At 40.3% G+C, this 19,148-nt stretch overlaps 1 protein-coding gene across 1 annotated transcript in view; it reads left to right on the top strand.

Annotated features, from left to right (window-relative positions):
* The window catches only part of AQP9 (aquaporin 9), a 38,557-nt gene extending 29,294 nt beyond the window's left edge, over positions 1–9,263 (top strand). Inside the window, exons 5-6 of the mRNA XM_054565361.1 lie at positions 4,177–4,394; positions 8,981–9,263. Coding sequence (XP_054421336.1) covers positions 4,177–4,394; positions 8,981–9,155 — 393 coding nt within the window. The 3' untranslated portion in view covers positions 9,156–9,263. The remainder of the gene's footprint in view (positions 1–4,176; positions 4,395–8,980) is intronic.
* Positions 9,264–19,148: the final 9,885 nt, after the last annotated feature.

The raw sequence follows: 19,148 nt of genomic DNA, 5'->3' as shown, positions 1-19,148 counted from the left end.
AGCTTTTATATATTTTTTAATATTTTATTTACTTATTTATTGAGAGAGGGGGAGGGAGAGAGAAAGAGAGGGAGAGAAACACCAATGTGAGAAACACTGATCAATTGCCTCTCATTCATGCCTGACCCAGGACTGAACCTGCAACCCAGGCATGTGCCCTGACCAGGAATTGAACCAGTGGCCTTTTGCTTTGCTGAATGATGCCGTGCCAGCTGAGCCATACCAGTCAAGGCTATTGTTTTCTTATTTTTTAAAAACAGTTTATTGAGATATAAATTCACATGCCATACAGTTCACCCATTTAAAGTGTACAATTAATGGCTTTTAGTAATTCACAGAATTTTGCAACTAGCATTACAATATATTTTAGAACATTTTCGTAACCACAAAAAGAAACCTCACACCAGTTGGCTGTAATCCGTCATTGACTCCACCCCCTAGCACTAGCCAACCACTAGTCTACTTTCTGTCTCTGTAGATTTCCATATTCTGGACATGTCATGTAAATGGTATCATACAATATGTGGTCTTTTATAACTTCTTTATTTAGCATTTTTTTTTTAATTTTATTTTTTAAGTATATTTTATTAATTATACTATTACAGTTGTCCCAATTTTTTCCCCTTTTGCTCCCTTCTGCCCGGTACCTCCATTCCCTCCAGCAATCCCCTCCCTTAGTTCATGTCCATGGGTCCTGCATATAAGTTTTTTGGCTTCTCCATTTCTTATACTGTTCTTAACATCGCCCTGTCTATTTTGTATCTACCAATTATACTTCTTAATCCCTGTACCTTTTTCCCCATTCTGCCCCTTTCCCCCAGCCCTGCTGATAACCCTCCAAATGATCTCCATTTCTGTGACTCTGTTCCTGTTCTAGTTGTTTGCTTAGTTTGTTTCTGTTTGTTTTTTAGATTCAGTTGTTGATAATTGTGAGTTTAGTGCCATTTTAATGTTCATAGCTTTGACCTTTTTATTTTTTTAATGTTTATTTATTGATTGGTTTGGGTGGGGGGGGGAGAGAGAGAGACATTGATTTGCTGTTCCACTTATTTCTGCATTCGTTGATTGGTTCTTGAATGTACCCTGACCAGGGACTGAACCCACAGCCTTGACATGTCAGTACAATGCTCTAACAAACTGAACTACCTGTCCAGGGCCTGATCTTCTTTTTCTTAAATAAGTCCCTTTAACATATCATGTAATAATGGCTTGGTGATGATGAACTCCTTTTGCTTTACCTTATCTGGGAAGCACTTTTTCTGCCTTTCAATTCTAAATGATAGCTTCGCTGGCTTGAGTAACCTTGGTTGTAGGTCCTTGCTTTCTATCACTTTGAATGCTTCTTGACAGTCCCTTTTTGCCTGCAAAGTTTCTTTTGGGAAGTCAACTGATAGACTTATGGAAACCCCTTTGTAGGTAACTGTCTGCTTTTTTATTACTTTTAAGATTCTCTCTTTATCTTTAACCTTCAGCATTTTAATTATGATGTGTCTTGGCGTGTTTCTTCTTGGATCCAACTTCTTTGGGACTCTCTGTGCTTCCTGGATTTGTATGTTTATTTCCTTCACCAAAGTAGGGAAGTTTTCTTTCATTATTTTTTCAAGTAAGTTTTCAATTTCTTGCTCTTCCTCTTCTTCTTCTGACAGCCCTATGATTTGGATGTTGACCCCCTTTTGGAGATGTCCCAGAGGCTTCTTATTCTCTCCTCATTTTTTTTGAATTTTGGTTTCTTCATTCTGTTCTGGTTGACTGCTTATTTTTTCCTTATGTTCCAAACTTGTTTATTTGAACCCTGACTTCCTTCCCTTCATTGTTAGTTCCCTGTGGATTTTTCTTTATTTCACTTAGTGGAGCCTTCATTTCTTCCCTTATGCTTTTGCTGTACTCAATGAGTTCTCTGAGCATCCTTTACACCAGTGTTTTGAATTCTGCATCTGATAGGTTAGATATCTCTGTTTCACTCAGTTCTTTTTCTGGGGTTTTTGTTCTACTCTTTCATTTGGGCCAATTTTCTTTGTCTCCTCAATTTGGCAGTCTCCCTCTGTTTGTTTCTGTATATTAGGTAGAGCTGCTTTGATTATCTCTCTTAGAACACCTGCAAAGTTGTGTGGGGCAGAGCCTTAGGTATTTGCTGGGGGTAGAGTACCTGTTTCACTGCTTTGTGACTGTGTGTGGGAGAGGGGTCAGAGAGAGGACAATGCCACTGTATGGCTGGCTTGCTCGGCACTCACCTCATTTCCAGTCACTTCACCCCCTTTCTGTACATGACTGGCGCCCCTCTAGTTGCTGCCCTGGTGGTGTTTCCCAGAGTGGATAGGTTTGCATATGTTCTAGTACCATGCAGACCCTTTAAATGGACAATTTCTTCCTGAGAAACCAGCAGTTTCTTCTGCCCCCCAAACCCCTACTAATTTTTAAAGCCAGAAGTTATGAGGCTTCATTTTCCCAGTGCTGGAACCCTGGACTGTAGTGGTCCAGCCTGGAGCTGGGATCTCTTGCTCCAAGGTGTCCCTCACAGTTTTTATCTGCCACACATGAATGTGGGACTGCCTGTTTCACTGCCCACGGCCACTGCTGCCTCACCACACCACACCATGTCCTCTCCACCCCAGCTCCCTATCTCTACACCTCCTACCCACCAGGATGAATAAGGCTTCTTTAAATCCTTGGTCATTGGACTTCCACACATTTCAACTTTCTGGCAGTTTTGGGTGTCTGTTTTGAGGTTAGTCGTGACCATTTTTATGGTTGTGCAAGGAAGTGAAGCATAACTACCTATGCCTCTATCTTGACAGGAAGTAGCTCTAGGACTATTGTTTTTAATGGCTATATAATAGACTATAAAATGGGCACTCATTTACCTGTTGATGTGTACTTAGGTGGCTTCCAGTTTTTCGATGCTATAAGTACAATTGACCTTTGAACAACATGGGGGTGAGAGGTACCAACACCTGTGCAATCAAAAACCTGTATATAAATTTTGACCCTCTCAAAACTCAACTACTAATAGCCTACTGTTGATTGGAAGCTTTACCAGTAACATAAATAATTGATTAACACATGTTTTGTATGGTGTATGTATTACATGTTCTTACAATAAAGTAAACTAGAGAAAATGTTATTGAAGGAATCATAAAGAAGAGAAAGTACATTTACAGTATGTATTGAAAAACAATTTGCATATAAGGAGACCCATGCAGTTGAAAACCCATGTTATTCAAGGGTCAACTGTAATAGTTAAATGAGTACATCTGCTTTATGATTTTTCCATATTTTAGATTATTTTCATGGTATGATTCTCAAATACTCAATGGGGTCAAATTGAATAATTTTTAAAATGCATATTGCTAAATTCCTGCTGAGTTTCTTCTCATAGGTGTGGCACATGTTTAGGAAAGCCTGAGCGAACTGGTGTCATTTCCCTAACATTTGGTATTGTTTGCATTTCTTTTTTTTTTTATTTTTTTCTTATATATATATATTTTTTAAAGATTTTATTTCTTTATTTTTAGACAGAAGGGAAGGGAGGGAGAAAGAGAGAGAGAGAAATATCAATCTGTGGTTGCCTCTCATGCACCCTCTCCTGAGGACCTGGCCCACAACCCAAGCATGTGCCCTGACTGGGAATCAAACGGGCGACCCTTTGGTTCACAGTCCTGTGCTCAATCCACTGAGCCACACCAGCCAGGGCTGTTTGCATTTCTTTTCATTACAAATCTGTTTCCCTACTTACTTGTTTCTCAATTCTACTTTTCTTTTATGACTTTTCTGTTCATTTCCTTTGCCCATTTACCTATTGATAGCTCACATTGTTTGTCTTGCCAATTTGAATGAGCCTCTTTGTTCATTTTCCAGCCTGCAGTTTGTCTTTCTGTTTAGCTGGGTAATAGTTTAGCAGGAAAATGTAGTAAAGATAACCGTTTCTAGATCCTCACTCTCTGGGTCCACACCTGAATGCCACTAATTGTGTAACCTTGGGCAAGTAACTGATCTGTAAACGACAATATTAACACCCATGCCTAAGAGTGCTGTGATAAAAGGACTGTCTGACACAGTTTGCCACCCAGTGTATGTTAGCTATTACTAAGTTTGTTTTTAACAAGAAGGGGTGAATTTTGAGGTGGGAAAATGGACAGACTATAAACTAAATCCCTTGTACATTTTCTCCTTCCCCAGGTACTGGCCACCATGTTTCTCCTCATGATTGTCTTTGCCCTCTTTGACTCCAGAAACTTGGGAGCCCCCAAAGGCCTAGAGCCCATTGTCATTGGCCTCCTGATTATTGTCCTTTCTTCCTCTTTGGGGATGAACAGTGGCTGTGCCATGAACCCAGCTCGAGACCTGAGTCCCAGACTTTTCACTGCTTTGGCAGGATGGGGGTTTGAGGTCTTCAGGTAAGTAACAGTGGTGGGAGCAGAGCAGAAAGAAAGATTCATGCTGTGCTTTATCAGGGAAGGCTGTGCTTTGAATTGGGATCCAGAAGAGTATGATTAGAGAGGTGGAGGTCAACTGTACACTCTGGTCATGAGTGTGGAATGCTTTACTGGTGATTTGTGATAAGATGGGGCTCTGTGTGTGTGTGTGTGTGTGTGTGTGTGTGTGTGTGTGTGTGTGTGTATTAGAGACAGAGAGAGAGAATTCCAAAGAGATAGCCCTGTCCTATATATAATTGATATATGGTTTTATGTGAATATTTTGATTGTAGAACTTGTCTACAGATTCACTTTGTGACAAAGATGGACTAGAATTTACGTCTTTCAATAATACTTCAGGGCTCTTTCTAGTGAGTGATGCTAGTATGCTTTGTTTATTCATTAATTCATTCAGCAGATCTTCACTGAACACAATCGATGCTGTGGTCTTTGAGCTAGGCAAGGACATTTTGAAATTAGCTAAATCAGTAGTCTTGAGCAATGTAAAAAGTACTTTGGCAACCCCTCAAACACAGTTTGGTGGAATAACTAATTCTTCCTGAGGAAGCTCAGAAAGGCACCACTGAAACAAGAGCTGAGTTAGGTCTTCAGGTATGAGTAAAAAATTCTTGTCAGATAAAAGAGAGCCTGTGCACAGGAAATGGCAAGACCCCATGCTTTCAACCTCAGAAGGTGCTGAGGAAGTATGCCAACTGTTAGTACCAAGCTGCCAGGTCAAACTTTGCCCATTAATTCCTTTCCACTCTCCCCGCATAAGGTCACAGTGACTCATCCCATCCACTTGTCACGCATTCTACAGGAAAGGAACTTACTTTGGTTCCTCAGGAAACAGGGCTCTAATATGGAGAAAGAGAAGTAGGAAAAACACGTGGTAACAAATTTTCATTTAATGTTTGCTGTGAGAACAAAGGATTTGAGTGTCCCTAAATGCTGACCTGCACAAATAGTCATACCCACATGATGACTGTATTTAAGTGAGAGTTTGTCTTGCCTTCGTAAGTATAGGAACCAAGCCGTTAAAATAATTGACACCACTCACCATTCACATCACAACCACAGACAGTGTTGAGAACTGCTAGATTATAAGCATCATGAGGACAGAAACCTTGATGGATTTTTCATGGTTGTATCCACAGGGACAAAAATAGGGCCTGGCACACAGAGAGCCTACATGTCCGAGGAGATGAGGGTTATGAGGAGCATCAAGCAACATACCTATCTTTAAGAAATGAGCAACACAATGAATTTTCTAGAGCAGTGATTTTCAGCCAGAGGCATTTTTGCCCCCAGGGACATTTGGCAATATCTGAAGACATATTTGGTTGCCACAACTGGAGAAGGTGGGAGCCGAAGTTGTTACTGACATCTAGCAGGTAGAGGCTAGGATACTGGGATACTGCTACGCATTCTCCAATACCCAGGACAAATTCCCACAACAAAGAATTACTTGGTCAAGAGTGCCACAGTTAAGGAGCTCTATTCCAGAATAATCACCACTAGAACACAAGAAGGTTGAATAAAATGTTCCCAATTGAAAAGGATCCTTTGTGTTCTTCCAATGAAGAATCAATATATAAGTCCTAAAGATATCCTTAGTCCCAGAGTCCAGAATTAGCGCATAAATTCTCTTTAATCCCACGTTCCTGAGCTTCATGCAGGACATCACTACCTCACCGCCAAGTCACCTCTGGTAGCTTCATACAGACCTCTAGAATTAAGATGCCCCAAGGTGATCTGGCCTTCTTTCGAGGCCTTGATGATTTGCATTACTTGATTATTCACCCAAAGCTCTACAAGTGATGGTGGTTCTAGCACAGGCAGAGATCTTGCCTATTCTTTCTTGTCTTTGCTAATATGTGGTAGTAGAACATATTTGTGGGAGAATGCTGAATCTCTAAATGCCAAACTCTGACCTCCACATCCCTTTTTAGCCTCAGGGTCTTTTTCCCTTCATGCATTCATTTATTCATCCATGCAGCTACCCGATCTCTTATTCAAGGCTCTGTGCTAAAGATGGTAAGACCCAGCTGCTGCCCTTCACGGCATTGTTATGTTCTATTTCAGAGGAGTTAGCATAGGCTCCTGCACGAGGTTGAAGCTGCCAAGTGCAATAGAAACAGAGTTGACTAATTTTTCCAGGAGAGGTCTGCAGCTCCAAATTTAGGAATTATGGCAGTAAAATGGGGGCATTTTGTGGTATCCGGACATGTTTAAATGGGATATTTCCAAGGATATTTCACTTGGACAGGACCCTATATACAAACACTAAATGTTAAAATAACAAGTGATCCAGTCTAGGTGGAAGGGTGCATGAAGAAGATGGAAAATAGCATTATTGACAGACCTTAGAGGTCCGAGACTCCCGGAAAGAAAATCTGGGGATTTTGCTTCTCTGTACTCTATAGATTATGGGGAACAGCAAAAGATTTAGGGCGGAAGTTGGACGTGATTAAAACTTTAATTTAGAAAAATTAGTCTGACATAATAATATAAAAACAGATTTAAAAGGAGAGAGTACAGGAGGCAGAGAGCAGTTAAGAAAAAGCTAGGCTTGCTGGTAACCTCAACCAAAAAGTTCCCAAGAAAACCTTTGAGAGAGAGCAGCTCTCCTAAGTGTCCCTAGTGTGTCCCATTCTTTCAAGGCTCTGTAGCCAAGGTACACATCTCAGTAGATATCCTAGCTTGGGTCCGCATCCTCAGATGAAGCTAAGGATGCTTATTCTCAGATACATCACTTGTCCCTGTATGGCAAGCAGTGAGGTTGACCATGAAGCGGGCCACCAGAAGGTCTGACCAAAGCAAGCGGCAAAAGACCCTTCTCCCATAAGCATCGGGATGTTTCCCATTCAGATTCTCTCCATGATCTCACATTAAGATGTCAATGACTAAATGGATGAAGGGTCTTGGGGTAATTTTAATCTTTTAAAAATTTACCCAAAGGAATGAATGAATCCCTGATAATAGCACCTTAAGCAATTATCACAGACATTTTTCTGGCAAAACCATAGTGTACAAATGACCCTGTGTACATGTAAGACTTGGCCAGGCAGGTAGCCCCATCTAAGCCGCTCCACTTATGACCTGTGACCCTGGCACAAAGTGTTCAACTCTGACAGGAGGAGGGTCCATCCAGGGAAAGGAGAACACGTGCCCTGGCAGATATCTTGGACGTAATCTGTTAAATGTCAGTGAGAAACTCACCATAAAATAGTGATGGAAGAAAGGGAACAGAGGGCCCCCTGGCTCTTTAAAGCCCCTGTGCCTCTCACAGAAAGTTCCATCTGGATTTGGGGGCGTGGGAAAGGGCGCTGCCAGAGCAGCAGGGCCCTGTCCTCTCTCCCATGCAGTAAGAGCGACATCTTGTGGCTACAGTGCTCAATCTCAGTGCTGTTCCCGTGAGCCTGCATTTATAATCTGAGTGCTTGGATGATCCAATGGAAGGGACCACTGTGCTGAAGGAAGCATGAATCTCAGAGAGGGGGAGATTCACCCACAGACCTCCTAGATAATCCTAAGATTAGAACTCAGTTTCATGAATCCTAGAACAGGCCTCTTGTTTGTGCTTATTTCCTTTATTATCATTTCCTATCAAAATTTGAGGCAAAGCAAAAGACCCTATGTGTAGTTGCTAAGCATGATGATGTTATGTTATTGAGCACAGCCCTGCATGCTTCCCTTCACCAGACCACTATGAAATCCTCTTGTGTATCAGTGTGCTCCTCCAGTTCCCCTGTCCTCCTCCGCATTGTCTTGAATTAGTTTTTGTTCATCACTGCCCTGTTTTAAAAAGTTTAATCACAAATGTATACATCATAAGCAGTATGTCACATAGTTTCGCTTGCTATTGAGCATTCATGTTCCTTTCCACTGATTTATGTAAATAGTTTCCTGTCTCCAATAGAGATGGTGACAATTCACAACGACAGCTGCTTTCTCACAGAACTGTATCTTTAATATAATGTATTGACATGGAGGATTTCTGGAGGGGACAGGGAATCACAGCACTTATCAGAGAACCGTGGTCTCAAAAAATAAGCACCAGACTAAATTATATTTAGCACATAATTCCTGTTCCACCTTTGATTTTTTTTTAAATTCACTCATTCATTGACAAACATTCCTGATTGTTCTGTGGTTGCCTTCGCACATCCATGATGTCCAGGAATCTCTACACACCTTTCCAGTCATGATCCTCAGAACTCATTATTTCAGGATGACAGAAAGTAAACTCCTCAGTAATCAACCTGAACTTTGGCTAGATGTCCTCTATGATGGCCATGTTCAAGGACTCTGTTTTCTGAAAGGAAAATAAATGGGACACATTCTCTCATAAGTACTAATAGGACAATGGAGTTGATCATCTGAAATCAGGTGTATTGGAAAACCTGGGCTGCCAAGCTGCGATGAGTGAGTGCCCTGATGCTTGTCTCTTGCTGTGTGAAAAGGGAGCCGTGAACATGAGAAAGAATAGCTGGTTAGTGAATAGCAAGCAATGATAGCAGGAGGAAGGCCAAGTGATATATTGCTAATTCCTTGTTTGCTTTCAGAGCTGGAAATAACTTCTGGTGGATTCCTGTAGTGGGCCCTTTGGTTGGTGCTGTCATTGGAGGCCTCACCTATGTTTTTATCATTGAAATCCACCATCCAGACCCTGACTCTGACTTGGAGGCAGAACAATCCGAAGACAAACCAGAGAAACATGAACTTAGTGTGATAATGTAGCAGCATGCTCAGTTCTAGGTTTACAACTGGCTGAGCTGATGTTCTCTTCAGGCAAGAAGTCATCTAGGTGTCTATGTTTTCATAAAACTGGGGTGGACCTGCCCAATGTTCTCTGCTGGCCATTTGGGACACCTAATTGGAAAAGCATCTGAATGAAGTTTTGAAAATACTGACGTCCTCTCTACCACTTCCCTCTTCCCGGCACACCACCACCCCGCCTCGCCCCCTGCCCCCGGCCTCAGAATGGCATGAACTGACGACTGAAACAGCCTTCTCTCCACCCTGTTCATTTCATTCTTTAATGTGAAATTGTATTATTGGGTGAGCACTAATAACTTGGAACTTTGACCATGGACTTATTTGGATAGTCTCAACTGCATTATCTGTATAAAAACAGTATCACCAAAAGACTTATTTTCAAACCCACAAAGGTTACATTCTGAATATCAACCAAAACTAAACTGAAAGATGAAACAGTGGTTTCAGTTAACATATCCATGAATTGGGGAACTGAAGCGTTAATGCCCTAGTTTTGCTGTGCCACTATTATTGTATAACTACTGATATTATCCAAGCCTAAGGATGTGGGAAGCAGGAGAATGCAGCTGGAAAGCATAGAAGAAGGACATTGTGGCTTTCAGAAACCTCAGGAGACAAGATAAATTTGGGAAACCAAATGGAATTTTTTAAATGGAAACCATTTATCAGAATAATCCCTTGCTCTTTGCATTTTTAGAGGGCACCAATTAATTTCCTGGTCTTCAGTATGTAATAACCTAAAATACGATCATAACCCTCAGTCATGAAAAATAGATCACTCTGTGTTTTTAGCTCAAATGTCTTTTCCTAATTGCCCACTTGAGGACAGACATTTGACAAGTGAAGTCAATGACTGCACTCATCCATTCTTCTATACGTGCCTTAGAAACCAAATACAGAAAGCCATTGGCTCCTGGTCTAGTATAATCTTCAGGATGGAAGGTCCCTGGAAATAACAACCTATTGGGATTTACAGTAAACAACGCACTTTCACACGTATTACCTAATTGAATCCTCCTAGGAACTGTCTGAGCTTAATACCGTGCTGCTCATTTTTTGGATAAGAAAACAAAATGTCAGGGAAGCTGAGTAGCCTAGGTCAGGTAGAAAGTGGAACATCTCGCATATCCTACACCTTTCAGAAGACCAGTACGTGCCTGAGAATCTCAGCCAGCCCTAAGGGCCGGCCAAAGGAGCAGGACTGACTGCTGCCAGAATGTGTACACCTTCTGCACGTAATTCTCCTGGATCCTAAGATAAAAGACTTTCATTGCCTGGTTTTATTCCCGCTGTTCTGAAGCATTAACAAAGGAAAGAGGTAACCATTGGATCGCATATTTCATCTGCTGAAAAACATTTTTGGAAGACCTCCTTTCCTAGGCCACGGTTGTTACTGCTCAGTCTTGATCTTCCCTCCCTGCCAATCCTGCATATTACATTCAGGAAATTTCCTCTGGGTTAGGCTCTTCCCTTTAAAATCCTCTAATTGATGTTCTATGGTCAAAAGAGTCTCTGAGTTACAAACACCAGAGAATTGCCCTACAGCAAGTGTTGCATCTTTAGTCAAACTATTAAAAAGCCCAGAATTCCCACAGGACCCAGTTTTTCAATTTCTCTGTGATAATAACAGACCCACAAAAAGCAGATGTGAAATAGCTCTGACGGCCTGTGTTCTGTAATCTACTGACACAGAATTTTTTTTCTTGTTCCAAAACTACTTGGATAATTCTTATTTGAAATAAAATTGGATTTTTTTTTTGTTTGAGTTCTAATAAATATTAAGACTGCTAAGCACACTTAGTTCAGAGATTGTCTAGCCCATCTCCAAATTACATCTTCTGAGAAGCTTTTGAAACTGCTAATGTCCAGCTGGTCATTTGTAATGTCTCAGGTCATTCTAATGTGCAGCCAGGGTTAAGCACATTGACTTGCTAAATTACATGGCTCTAAGGTTTCTTTGAGAACCAAGTCTAGTGGCGGCCAGGTCATCCTGGTCAGTTTCTCAGTCTTGGGATCCTCATGGACTAGAGAGCAGTGGTTCCTGCTGCTCCCACCTACCACTTTTGCAAAGGGGACATTTAACAATATCTAAAGACATTTTTGGTTGTCGTGACACAGGAAGGGGTGTTGCTGACATCTGGTGGGTAGAAGTCAGGGATGCTCCTGAACGTCCTACAGGACAATGGCCCTCCCCGGCAGCAAAAAATTACTCAGCCCTAAATGTCTATAGTGTGAAGGTTGAAACACCCTGAATTAGAGAAAAAGTGAGGAGTAAGAGAAGACGCTGAAATCCTATTCCCTAATTCAAGTTCTACCAAAAACAGAGATGCCCAACAAGTCAGGAGCAGACCTTGGGGATGCATTATAATTATTAGAGAATGGAGTTTTCAGGTGGGATTGTGGAATCAATGATCCACACAGGTGTTCATTACATACTACTTGGTGATTAATGACTCGGATTATGAAGAGGAAATGTACATTTATGAAAATCAACCTCAGGAAGTTTTTAAAATGAGAAAAAGTCCTCTTGTTCCAGGTGCTCACACTCAAGTCCTCCCCTCCCCCACCAAACAGGTGGGTCTGCCGGGGTCGGGTTCTTATCCAAGACAACGTCTATGAGGTTGAATGATATGTTCAGAAGTCACTTAGATAGAAACAACTAACCCACTTATTAAAAGGATCCTTTAGGAAATAAAATTGTAACACGCTCCCTCTCTCTCTTCCTTGTCAATCCTAAAACTTAATAGAAACATTTATTTTTATGCCAAAAGTAGAATTTATGTTTTTCCAACAAGTTGAGATCTCAGGGCATGTCTAAGGTTGTAGACTTTTCTAACCGGTAAGAGCCAGAGTTAATATTCAGCTATTGAACAGGATAAGTAGAGTAAAAGTGTCACATTTAAAATCAGATCCTTAAGATATAAATTTTTATGCCCTTTACATTGCTTTCACATACACACGCTTGTCTCATTTAAAGGTACGTCAGTGCTCAAAAATGTCATCATTGGAAAAGAATGAGCCCTTCCGGTTATAAAGGATGATTTTAAGTTTTATGGAGCCACAGAACCTGTTATTCCAATAAAAAAATGTGGTAACCCACAAGTAAACCTCCAGAGCTGCTATAAACAAAGGATGGGGAAGGGGGAGGGGGTTTCCTTTTGTCTATGATTCATCTTACACCCCTCCCCACCCAAACCCCACACAGCCCCTGAGATGTCTCAGAAAAGAAGCTCTATGTGTGGGAGTGCGGGGGGCGGGGCAGGAAGGCAACCTTCAGAACACAGTTTCACAGCTTGAAAACCATTGATAAAATAATTGGAACAAGTTGTTGAACATTTTTATAGAAGTTTCAAGGGTAGAACCTACCAAAAGCTATGTTAGTTCAAACTTACATAATTTTCCCGGCTTCTTAATAAATGAATTAGGTAGTTTAAACAATTACTCAACACACCAAACATCACCCACAAAGAGATGTTGTCTTATCAATTCTCAAACTGGGACTTTAGGTTCTCTGAGATAACATGTTTGTTAATCACAGCACATGGAGAGAAGAAATGGTAGTCCTGGTCAGACGTACTGTGTCGACCCTCTAAGTCTATACAAATAAATAGGTAGATAGGTAGGTAGGTAGACAGATAGGTAGAGAGATAGACAAATAGATGATGGAACAACCCACCAAGACTTGGAACTGTTTCTTGTTGCTGGAAATGGAGTAGCTGTTATCCAAGAGAAGCTGTCTCTGGATTAAGGAAGGGAGAACCCCCTTATAAACGAAATATGAATAAATGACCTGAATTAGCTGACAGAATCCGTGTGTGGGCTCTCAAACACAATTTGATTCTATCTCCCTCCAGGGCTACATTAGTTCTTTGGGAAGCTTTAGGCACTTTTACCTATTTGGGACCTTCCCTCGCTCCGCCCCCGCCCCCCTCCACACACACACAAATGATAAATTACACTTTACAGCTGTACTGGTGGTAGGCTCCATTATATTATTTTTAATTATCATGTTAGAAAAGATTAAAACATTTCCGTGGGCTACTAAAATTGTACTGGGCGCTAGGTTTTGTGCCGAATAAGTTGGCCCTGCCTCCTGCTTCCCTCTAGCGCGCCCTCTGGTGTCCAGAGCCCAGTCACACAATGGCTTTTTTCCTCATGGCCATCAACTCCCTTCCTGTAGAGTCTCAGGAAATAGGGCTCCGGGAAGACTGAAGCCCGAGGTGGGGGTGAAAACAGGGGGGAGCTTTGGGAGTCCTGGAGGTGGTGAGGAATACTCCAGAGGCCAAGGCGAAGGCCTCAGGAATCCTCCGTATCTCAGTCCCTCCCTCCGTGTGAAGTACCTAGTAGGAGAGATTTTTTGGCCTCCTGAGAAGAAAGCAAGAGGGTCCTGGGCCCTGGGCACCGTAAGCAACAGAGACCCTGTGCTACGTTATTAACGCAGAATTCTTGTGTAATAGCTCATAGTTTACAAAGCACTTTCCAATCTAGTATCCGATAAGAAGCTCAGAAGATCCCAGCAAGTAGATTATTATCCCCATTTAGAGATGAGAAAACAGGCTCAGAGGTCTGAATGGTTTGCACCAAGATCCAGAGTGAACAGTGGCAGAGGTGGGATGCAAATCACACGTCTACATGGAATGACCAATGGTCCTAGTTTGCCTGGGACTCAAGGATTTTCTGAGGTGTTTGAAGTCCGTGCTAAAGCCAGGAAGGGTCAGTCCCCCTACCTTCTGAGACAAGACCTACACACTTCGCACCACTGTGCCAATAAATATGCAAAGCAGAGAAAAGAGTAGAATGAAAGTACAATAGTATAATGTATCTCCATACAGCAGCAGCAGTTGCCAATACATGGCCAATATTGTTTCCTCTATCTGCCTCATTCTGCCTCACTGCTTCCCTGGGATTCTTTTTTGAAGTAAATCCCAGATGTGATATCATTGTATTCATTAATATTTAACATGTATATCTAAAAGATAGAAATTCTTTAAAAATATTAATATCACGCATAAAAATAATTATCAATAATTCTTAATATCATCAAAATGCAGTCATAGTTTCTATTTCCTGAGAGATCGCTCTTTAACTCTGGCAGATAACAACATGGACTCCGACTACGTCAGACAGGTGGTTTGCTCTGAAGTCCGATTCCTCAGGAGAACACTGGGGTTTTGCAGCAGTTGTTTACCTGTGTTTTGTACCTTTGTATCAGAGTACTTTATAACATTTTTGAAAATTGTTTTCATTTTTACACCAAGAGGAAAATGCATTTGTCTACTGTTAATAAAAGTAGCCATCTGACGGAGTGAAATTACATTTAGGCAGGAAGGAAGTCTTACATTTACTTGAAATTGTGGAAAAGATCTTTAGTATCTATTGTTACATTAAAAAATGCATACCCCACAAAATGCTCATATTTTAAAAGTTAAAATGCACTGTGAAAAGTACTCTATCTACATTTTTAACAGCCATGCATCTGTGTGTGAGACGCTGTGGCTCGTTAAGGTCAGTGAAACCTAAAAATGTCTAAACTACTATAATCTTCAGTAGTGGTGTTTGTTTGATACTTCCTATTTACTTATACTTTTTTACCCAGAGACTTCACGCTTTTGGCAATAAAAGCGAATAAAAAGTGGCACAGTACTTCTCAACTTTTCCCTAAAAGAAATCACCTCTACTGAAAGCGGGGTTTGATAGCCCTCAGCAGGTTAATCTCTGGTGATACTCTGAGAATAAGATTCTCTTCTAATAGATGACAGAGCAAAAAACACCTCTGTGGAGCAAGGAAAAGAATAGACCGTGCACTGCCCGCACAGGAGCCTAATCTTAGCCAGGGCTGAGGGTAGGGAATAGGTGTTCTGTTGCTGAACCATTGAACAAGACCACAAAGGGAGTCTGTGCGATCACAGGTTGGAGGCTGTGTGGCTAGTGCTTGAGAGGTCAGGGTCTAGAGACAGCCACGCTGAACTCTGATTCACTGCTGAATAGCTGAGGCCCTCTAAGCCTCAGTCTCTTCATCCATGAAATGGGAATGATATTGGCACATGCTTTTTTTTTTTTAATTGGTTGTTGAAACTATTAAGAAAATGTCTGTGGAACATTGAACGTGGTGCTGGGAATTTACTTCTGTCTTCAGAAGTGTCAGCTAATTCTACCATTATTTCACATTTATTATACTCAGCTATATATCTGCTTTGCCAACATTAAAAAAAAAAACAAAACAAACCCTGATGAAGAAAAGTCTCTGAGGATGTACATTTGCTGACACTTAAATAATCCAATTTATGTGACTGACTTAAATTTTAAAATTATCTCTTTTTTGCCTTTTCTCTTTATTTTATTTTTTCTTTTCTTTTTATCATCATCATCATCATCATCATCACTATTTGCTGTTGTTGTTGATGATGATGTTATTTCCAAAGGCAAAACTCTAATGAGGTTGGCATTCGTGTCTTCAGTGGCCTAGTCACCAAAGTTTATATATATTTTTTAATTTAATTTAATTTTTTTCCATCACCATTTATCTTCCTGATACCCTCTTCCACCTCCATCTACCCCCCATCCCCCCAAGGACAACAGTGTGGTGAATGAGAATTCTCTTAATATACTCTGGTACAAAGAACCTACACAGGACCATGCTTAGTTCATGGATCACAGTGCCTTGGTTTTGGTGAATCCATGTGGGATTTCTGACCCACAGAACTGTAAGTTAATAAAACTTTGTTGTTTTAAGCCACTGAATTGGTGATAATTTGTTGCAGAAGCCATAGGAAAGTAATATAAATGATAATTCTCCCAAACATTCCCAAAACAATCTTGAAAAAGACCAAAGTCTAAGGACTTTCACTTCCAGGTTTTACAAGTCAGTAAGAAGCCGCAGTAATCAAGCCAGTGTGGATAAGGAGAGACACGTAACAATGGAATAGAACTGAGAGTCCTGAAATAAGCCTTCAGATTTACAGTCAACTGATTTTTAATGAAGATGTCAAGATAATTTGATTGCCTTTTAAACAAATTGCATTGGAACAACTGGATATCCAGATTGAATTTGGATCCATACTCTAAAACATATACAAAAATTAATTCATGATAGATCAAAGATTTAAATGTAAGAGCTAAAACTATAAAACTCTTAAAAGAAAACATAGGCATAAATCTTTATTAGCTTTAGGATTAAACAACGGTTTACACTAAAAGCATAATCAATAAAAGAAAAAATAGACAAACCGAACTTCCTGAAAATTAAATTTTGTGTTTTTTTTAATTATTTTTTTTATTTTTTTTAATCAATTTATTTACTTTTTAAATACATTTGTCTCTGCCTTCCCCCCACCTAAATTTTGTGTTTTGAAGACACAATCAAGAAAATGAATCTATAGAAAGAGTGAAAATATTTGCAATTATATATCTGATAAGGAACTTGTATCCATAATATAAAAGGAACTATCACAACTCAATAAATGGTCAAATAATCCAATTTTTAAATGAGCAAAGGACTTAAATAAACATTCCTCCAAAGAAGATGTATAAATGGCCAATAAGCACAATCATTTTGAGCACATTTATTAGGTAGTCTTTAGGAGATGCAAATCAAAACCCCAATGAAATGCTACCTCCCACCTACTTGAATGGCTATAATAAAAAAGAGAGAAAATAACAAAAATTGATAAGGATGGTATAAAAATTGGATCCTTTATATATTGCTGGTGGGAATATAAAATGGTGCAGTTACTTTGGAAAACGGTCCTAATAATTAAACAGTAACCATATGACCTAGCAATTTCATGCTTAGGTGTGTATTCAAAAGAATTGAAAACATGTGCCTATGCAAAAACTTGTACATGAAAGCTCACAGCAGCAATATTCACAATAGCCCAAAAAAAACAGCCCTATGCCCATCATCTGATGAATGGATGAATAAATATGGTATCTCCATACAATGGAATATTATTCAGCAGCAAAAAGGAATGAGGTATATTCCTTGAAAAAAAAATTTGTAAGTGTGAGAAACCAGATACAAAAAGCCACACGTAGTACAATTCCATTCATATGACATGTCCAAAATAGACAAATCTATAGAGACAGAAAGCAGATTTTTCAGCCCCTGGCTGACAGGGGCAAGGGGGAGAGGAAATGGGGAATGACTGCTAATAGTTACCAGGTTTCTTTTGGAGGTGCTGAAAATGTTCTGGAATTAGATGCTCAGCTCTGGGAATAATCTAAAAACCACTGAATTATATACCTTTAAAAGTGCAAATGTTATGGTACGTGAATCATTTCTCAATAAAAACGAACATTATGACCATTTTAAGAACAATATGGAAGTACTTAGTGATACTAAATATGTGTATCCCTTTGACTCAGAAATCTCACGCCTGTCTACATATTTATGATCATCAGATCTATAGCGGCATAGGCATGGGGATATTTATTGTTATTTTTGACAGCAGGATGTTAAAAACAACCTAAACGTCCATCACTAAGGAAACTGATCATTGAAATGTAGTGGATACATACCAGCAAACACCATGCAGCAGTTAGCAACAGTGAGCCAGATAAGCATCCTACTCTATAAAATAGATCATATAAACAGTGTTGCATTAAAAATAAAAAGAAACAGAAAAAAAACTCAGACCAAGTACCATTTATGTAAATTGAAAATACATAAATACAATATATTCTTCAATAATGCATGAAAATGCAAAATATAGCATCTTAGAATAGCTACCAGTGGTAGGATCAGGGACTGGGAGTAAAAACCCAGGATGAAGAAGGAAAATAATAAAATAAAATAGAAGTAAAGCCAAGGACCTGCAGAAGCTGATCATGTATTATGACAGAAAAGTATAAGTAACTCTGACCTTGAGGTCCAAGAGACAAAGAGAAGGGGAAGCCTGAAAAGGACGCGGGGTGCGGGGACAGGAGGGCAGGAGGAAGGCGGCCCGGCACACTCCGAAGATTCAGCAGATTGTCTCCAGGATGTGGAATGTGGTGGGGTTTCTTTCTCCATCTCTTCCAAAAGAAAATCTTTTAAAGGTATTTTTTAGTTTTAAAAGATTAAAACTGGCAAAAGTCTTAAGATGGCTTTTGAGTGACATTTAAGGACATCATGATCTTACTGACAGCCAGAGAATTATAACCAGTATCGTTCCCTCCGGTCATTAAAGCAGATTAAAAATGACTGTGTTGTGAAGTATAACCCAACACTGCCTCTCTCCATTCTTATTGGACCTCTCCTAGCCTTAAACTGACATTTTGAGTACTCAGTGAGTCACCAGTGACCTGGATTCTACTCAACTGTCATCCAATATTGTCATCCCACCGGAAGAAAGGCATGTAGTAGTTTCTGACTGGCCTTACAATAAAGTCATCTCTCAGAAAACCTAGAAATCAGTAAGAGAAAGGTTCTCCAGGATTTAATTCAGGACCAGCTGGAAGAAACAGGTGGGAAGAGCAAGGGTCAGGAAGCTTGGAAAGTCTCTTGTAAGATATCTTAGTACCATGCTTGGCTCTCTGCTGGAGCAGCACAGTAGCTCCCTCTGCTGGGACCACCTACTAGTAAACGAATTTGGCTCAGCCACAAGATCTGGTACTGCCAATTTCGGAGGGGGATATAAGAAACCCTGGGTTTCTTATTAAGATACTTTCTAGTGTCCTAACATGTTAGGCTTGTGCATGGTTCTGTGACTTGGTGCCCAGGTACCTGCTGCTGTAACTCTGTTCCATTTTTCTTCCTGATACCCTAGTTCTCCATGACTAGGGTGCTTTCTGGCTTCTCCAAGTCCTGCTCCCTAACCCTAGATCCCATGACTTCTTAATGTTAAATGGTTTCCTACCCCATTCACTTCTGACAGAACTAAAAAGTGTCTAGGTCTCACCCAACTCACTCGTGCTGATGACAGACCAGTGCAAAAAGTGGCAGGCACATAGTGATCCCAAGGGGTCTGTCCGACG

The sequence above is a fragment of the Pteronotus mesoamericanus genome, unplaced genomic scaffold (assembly GCF_021234165.1).
Source record: "Pteronotus mesoamericanus isolate MK-2021 breed Mesoamerican mustached bat unplaced genomic scaffold, CSHL_Meso_final contig_164, whole genome shotgun sequence".
In the NCBI taxonomy this organism is placed as follows: Eukaryota; Metazoa; Chordata; class Mammalia; order Chiroptera; family Mormoopidae; genus Pteronotus; species Pteronotus mesoamericanus.
Note: the sequence above shows the minus strand (reverse complement) of the source record. Positions and strands in the feature narration are given on the sequence as shown.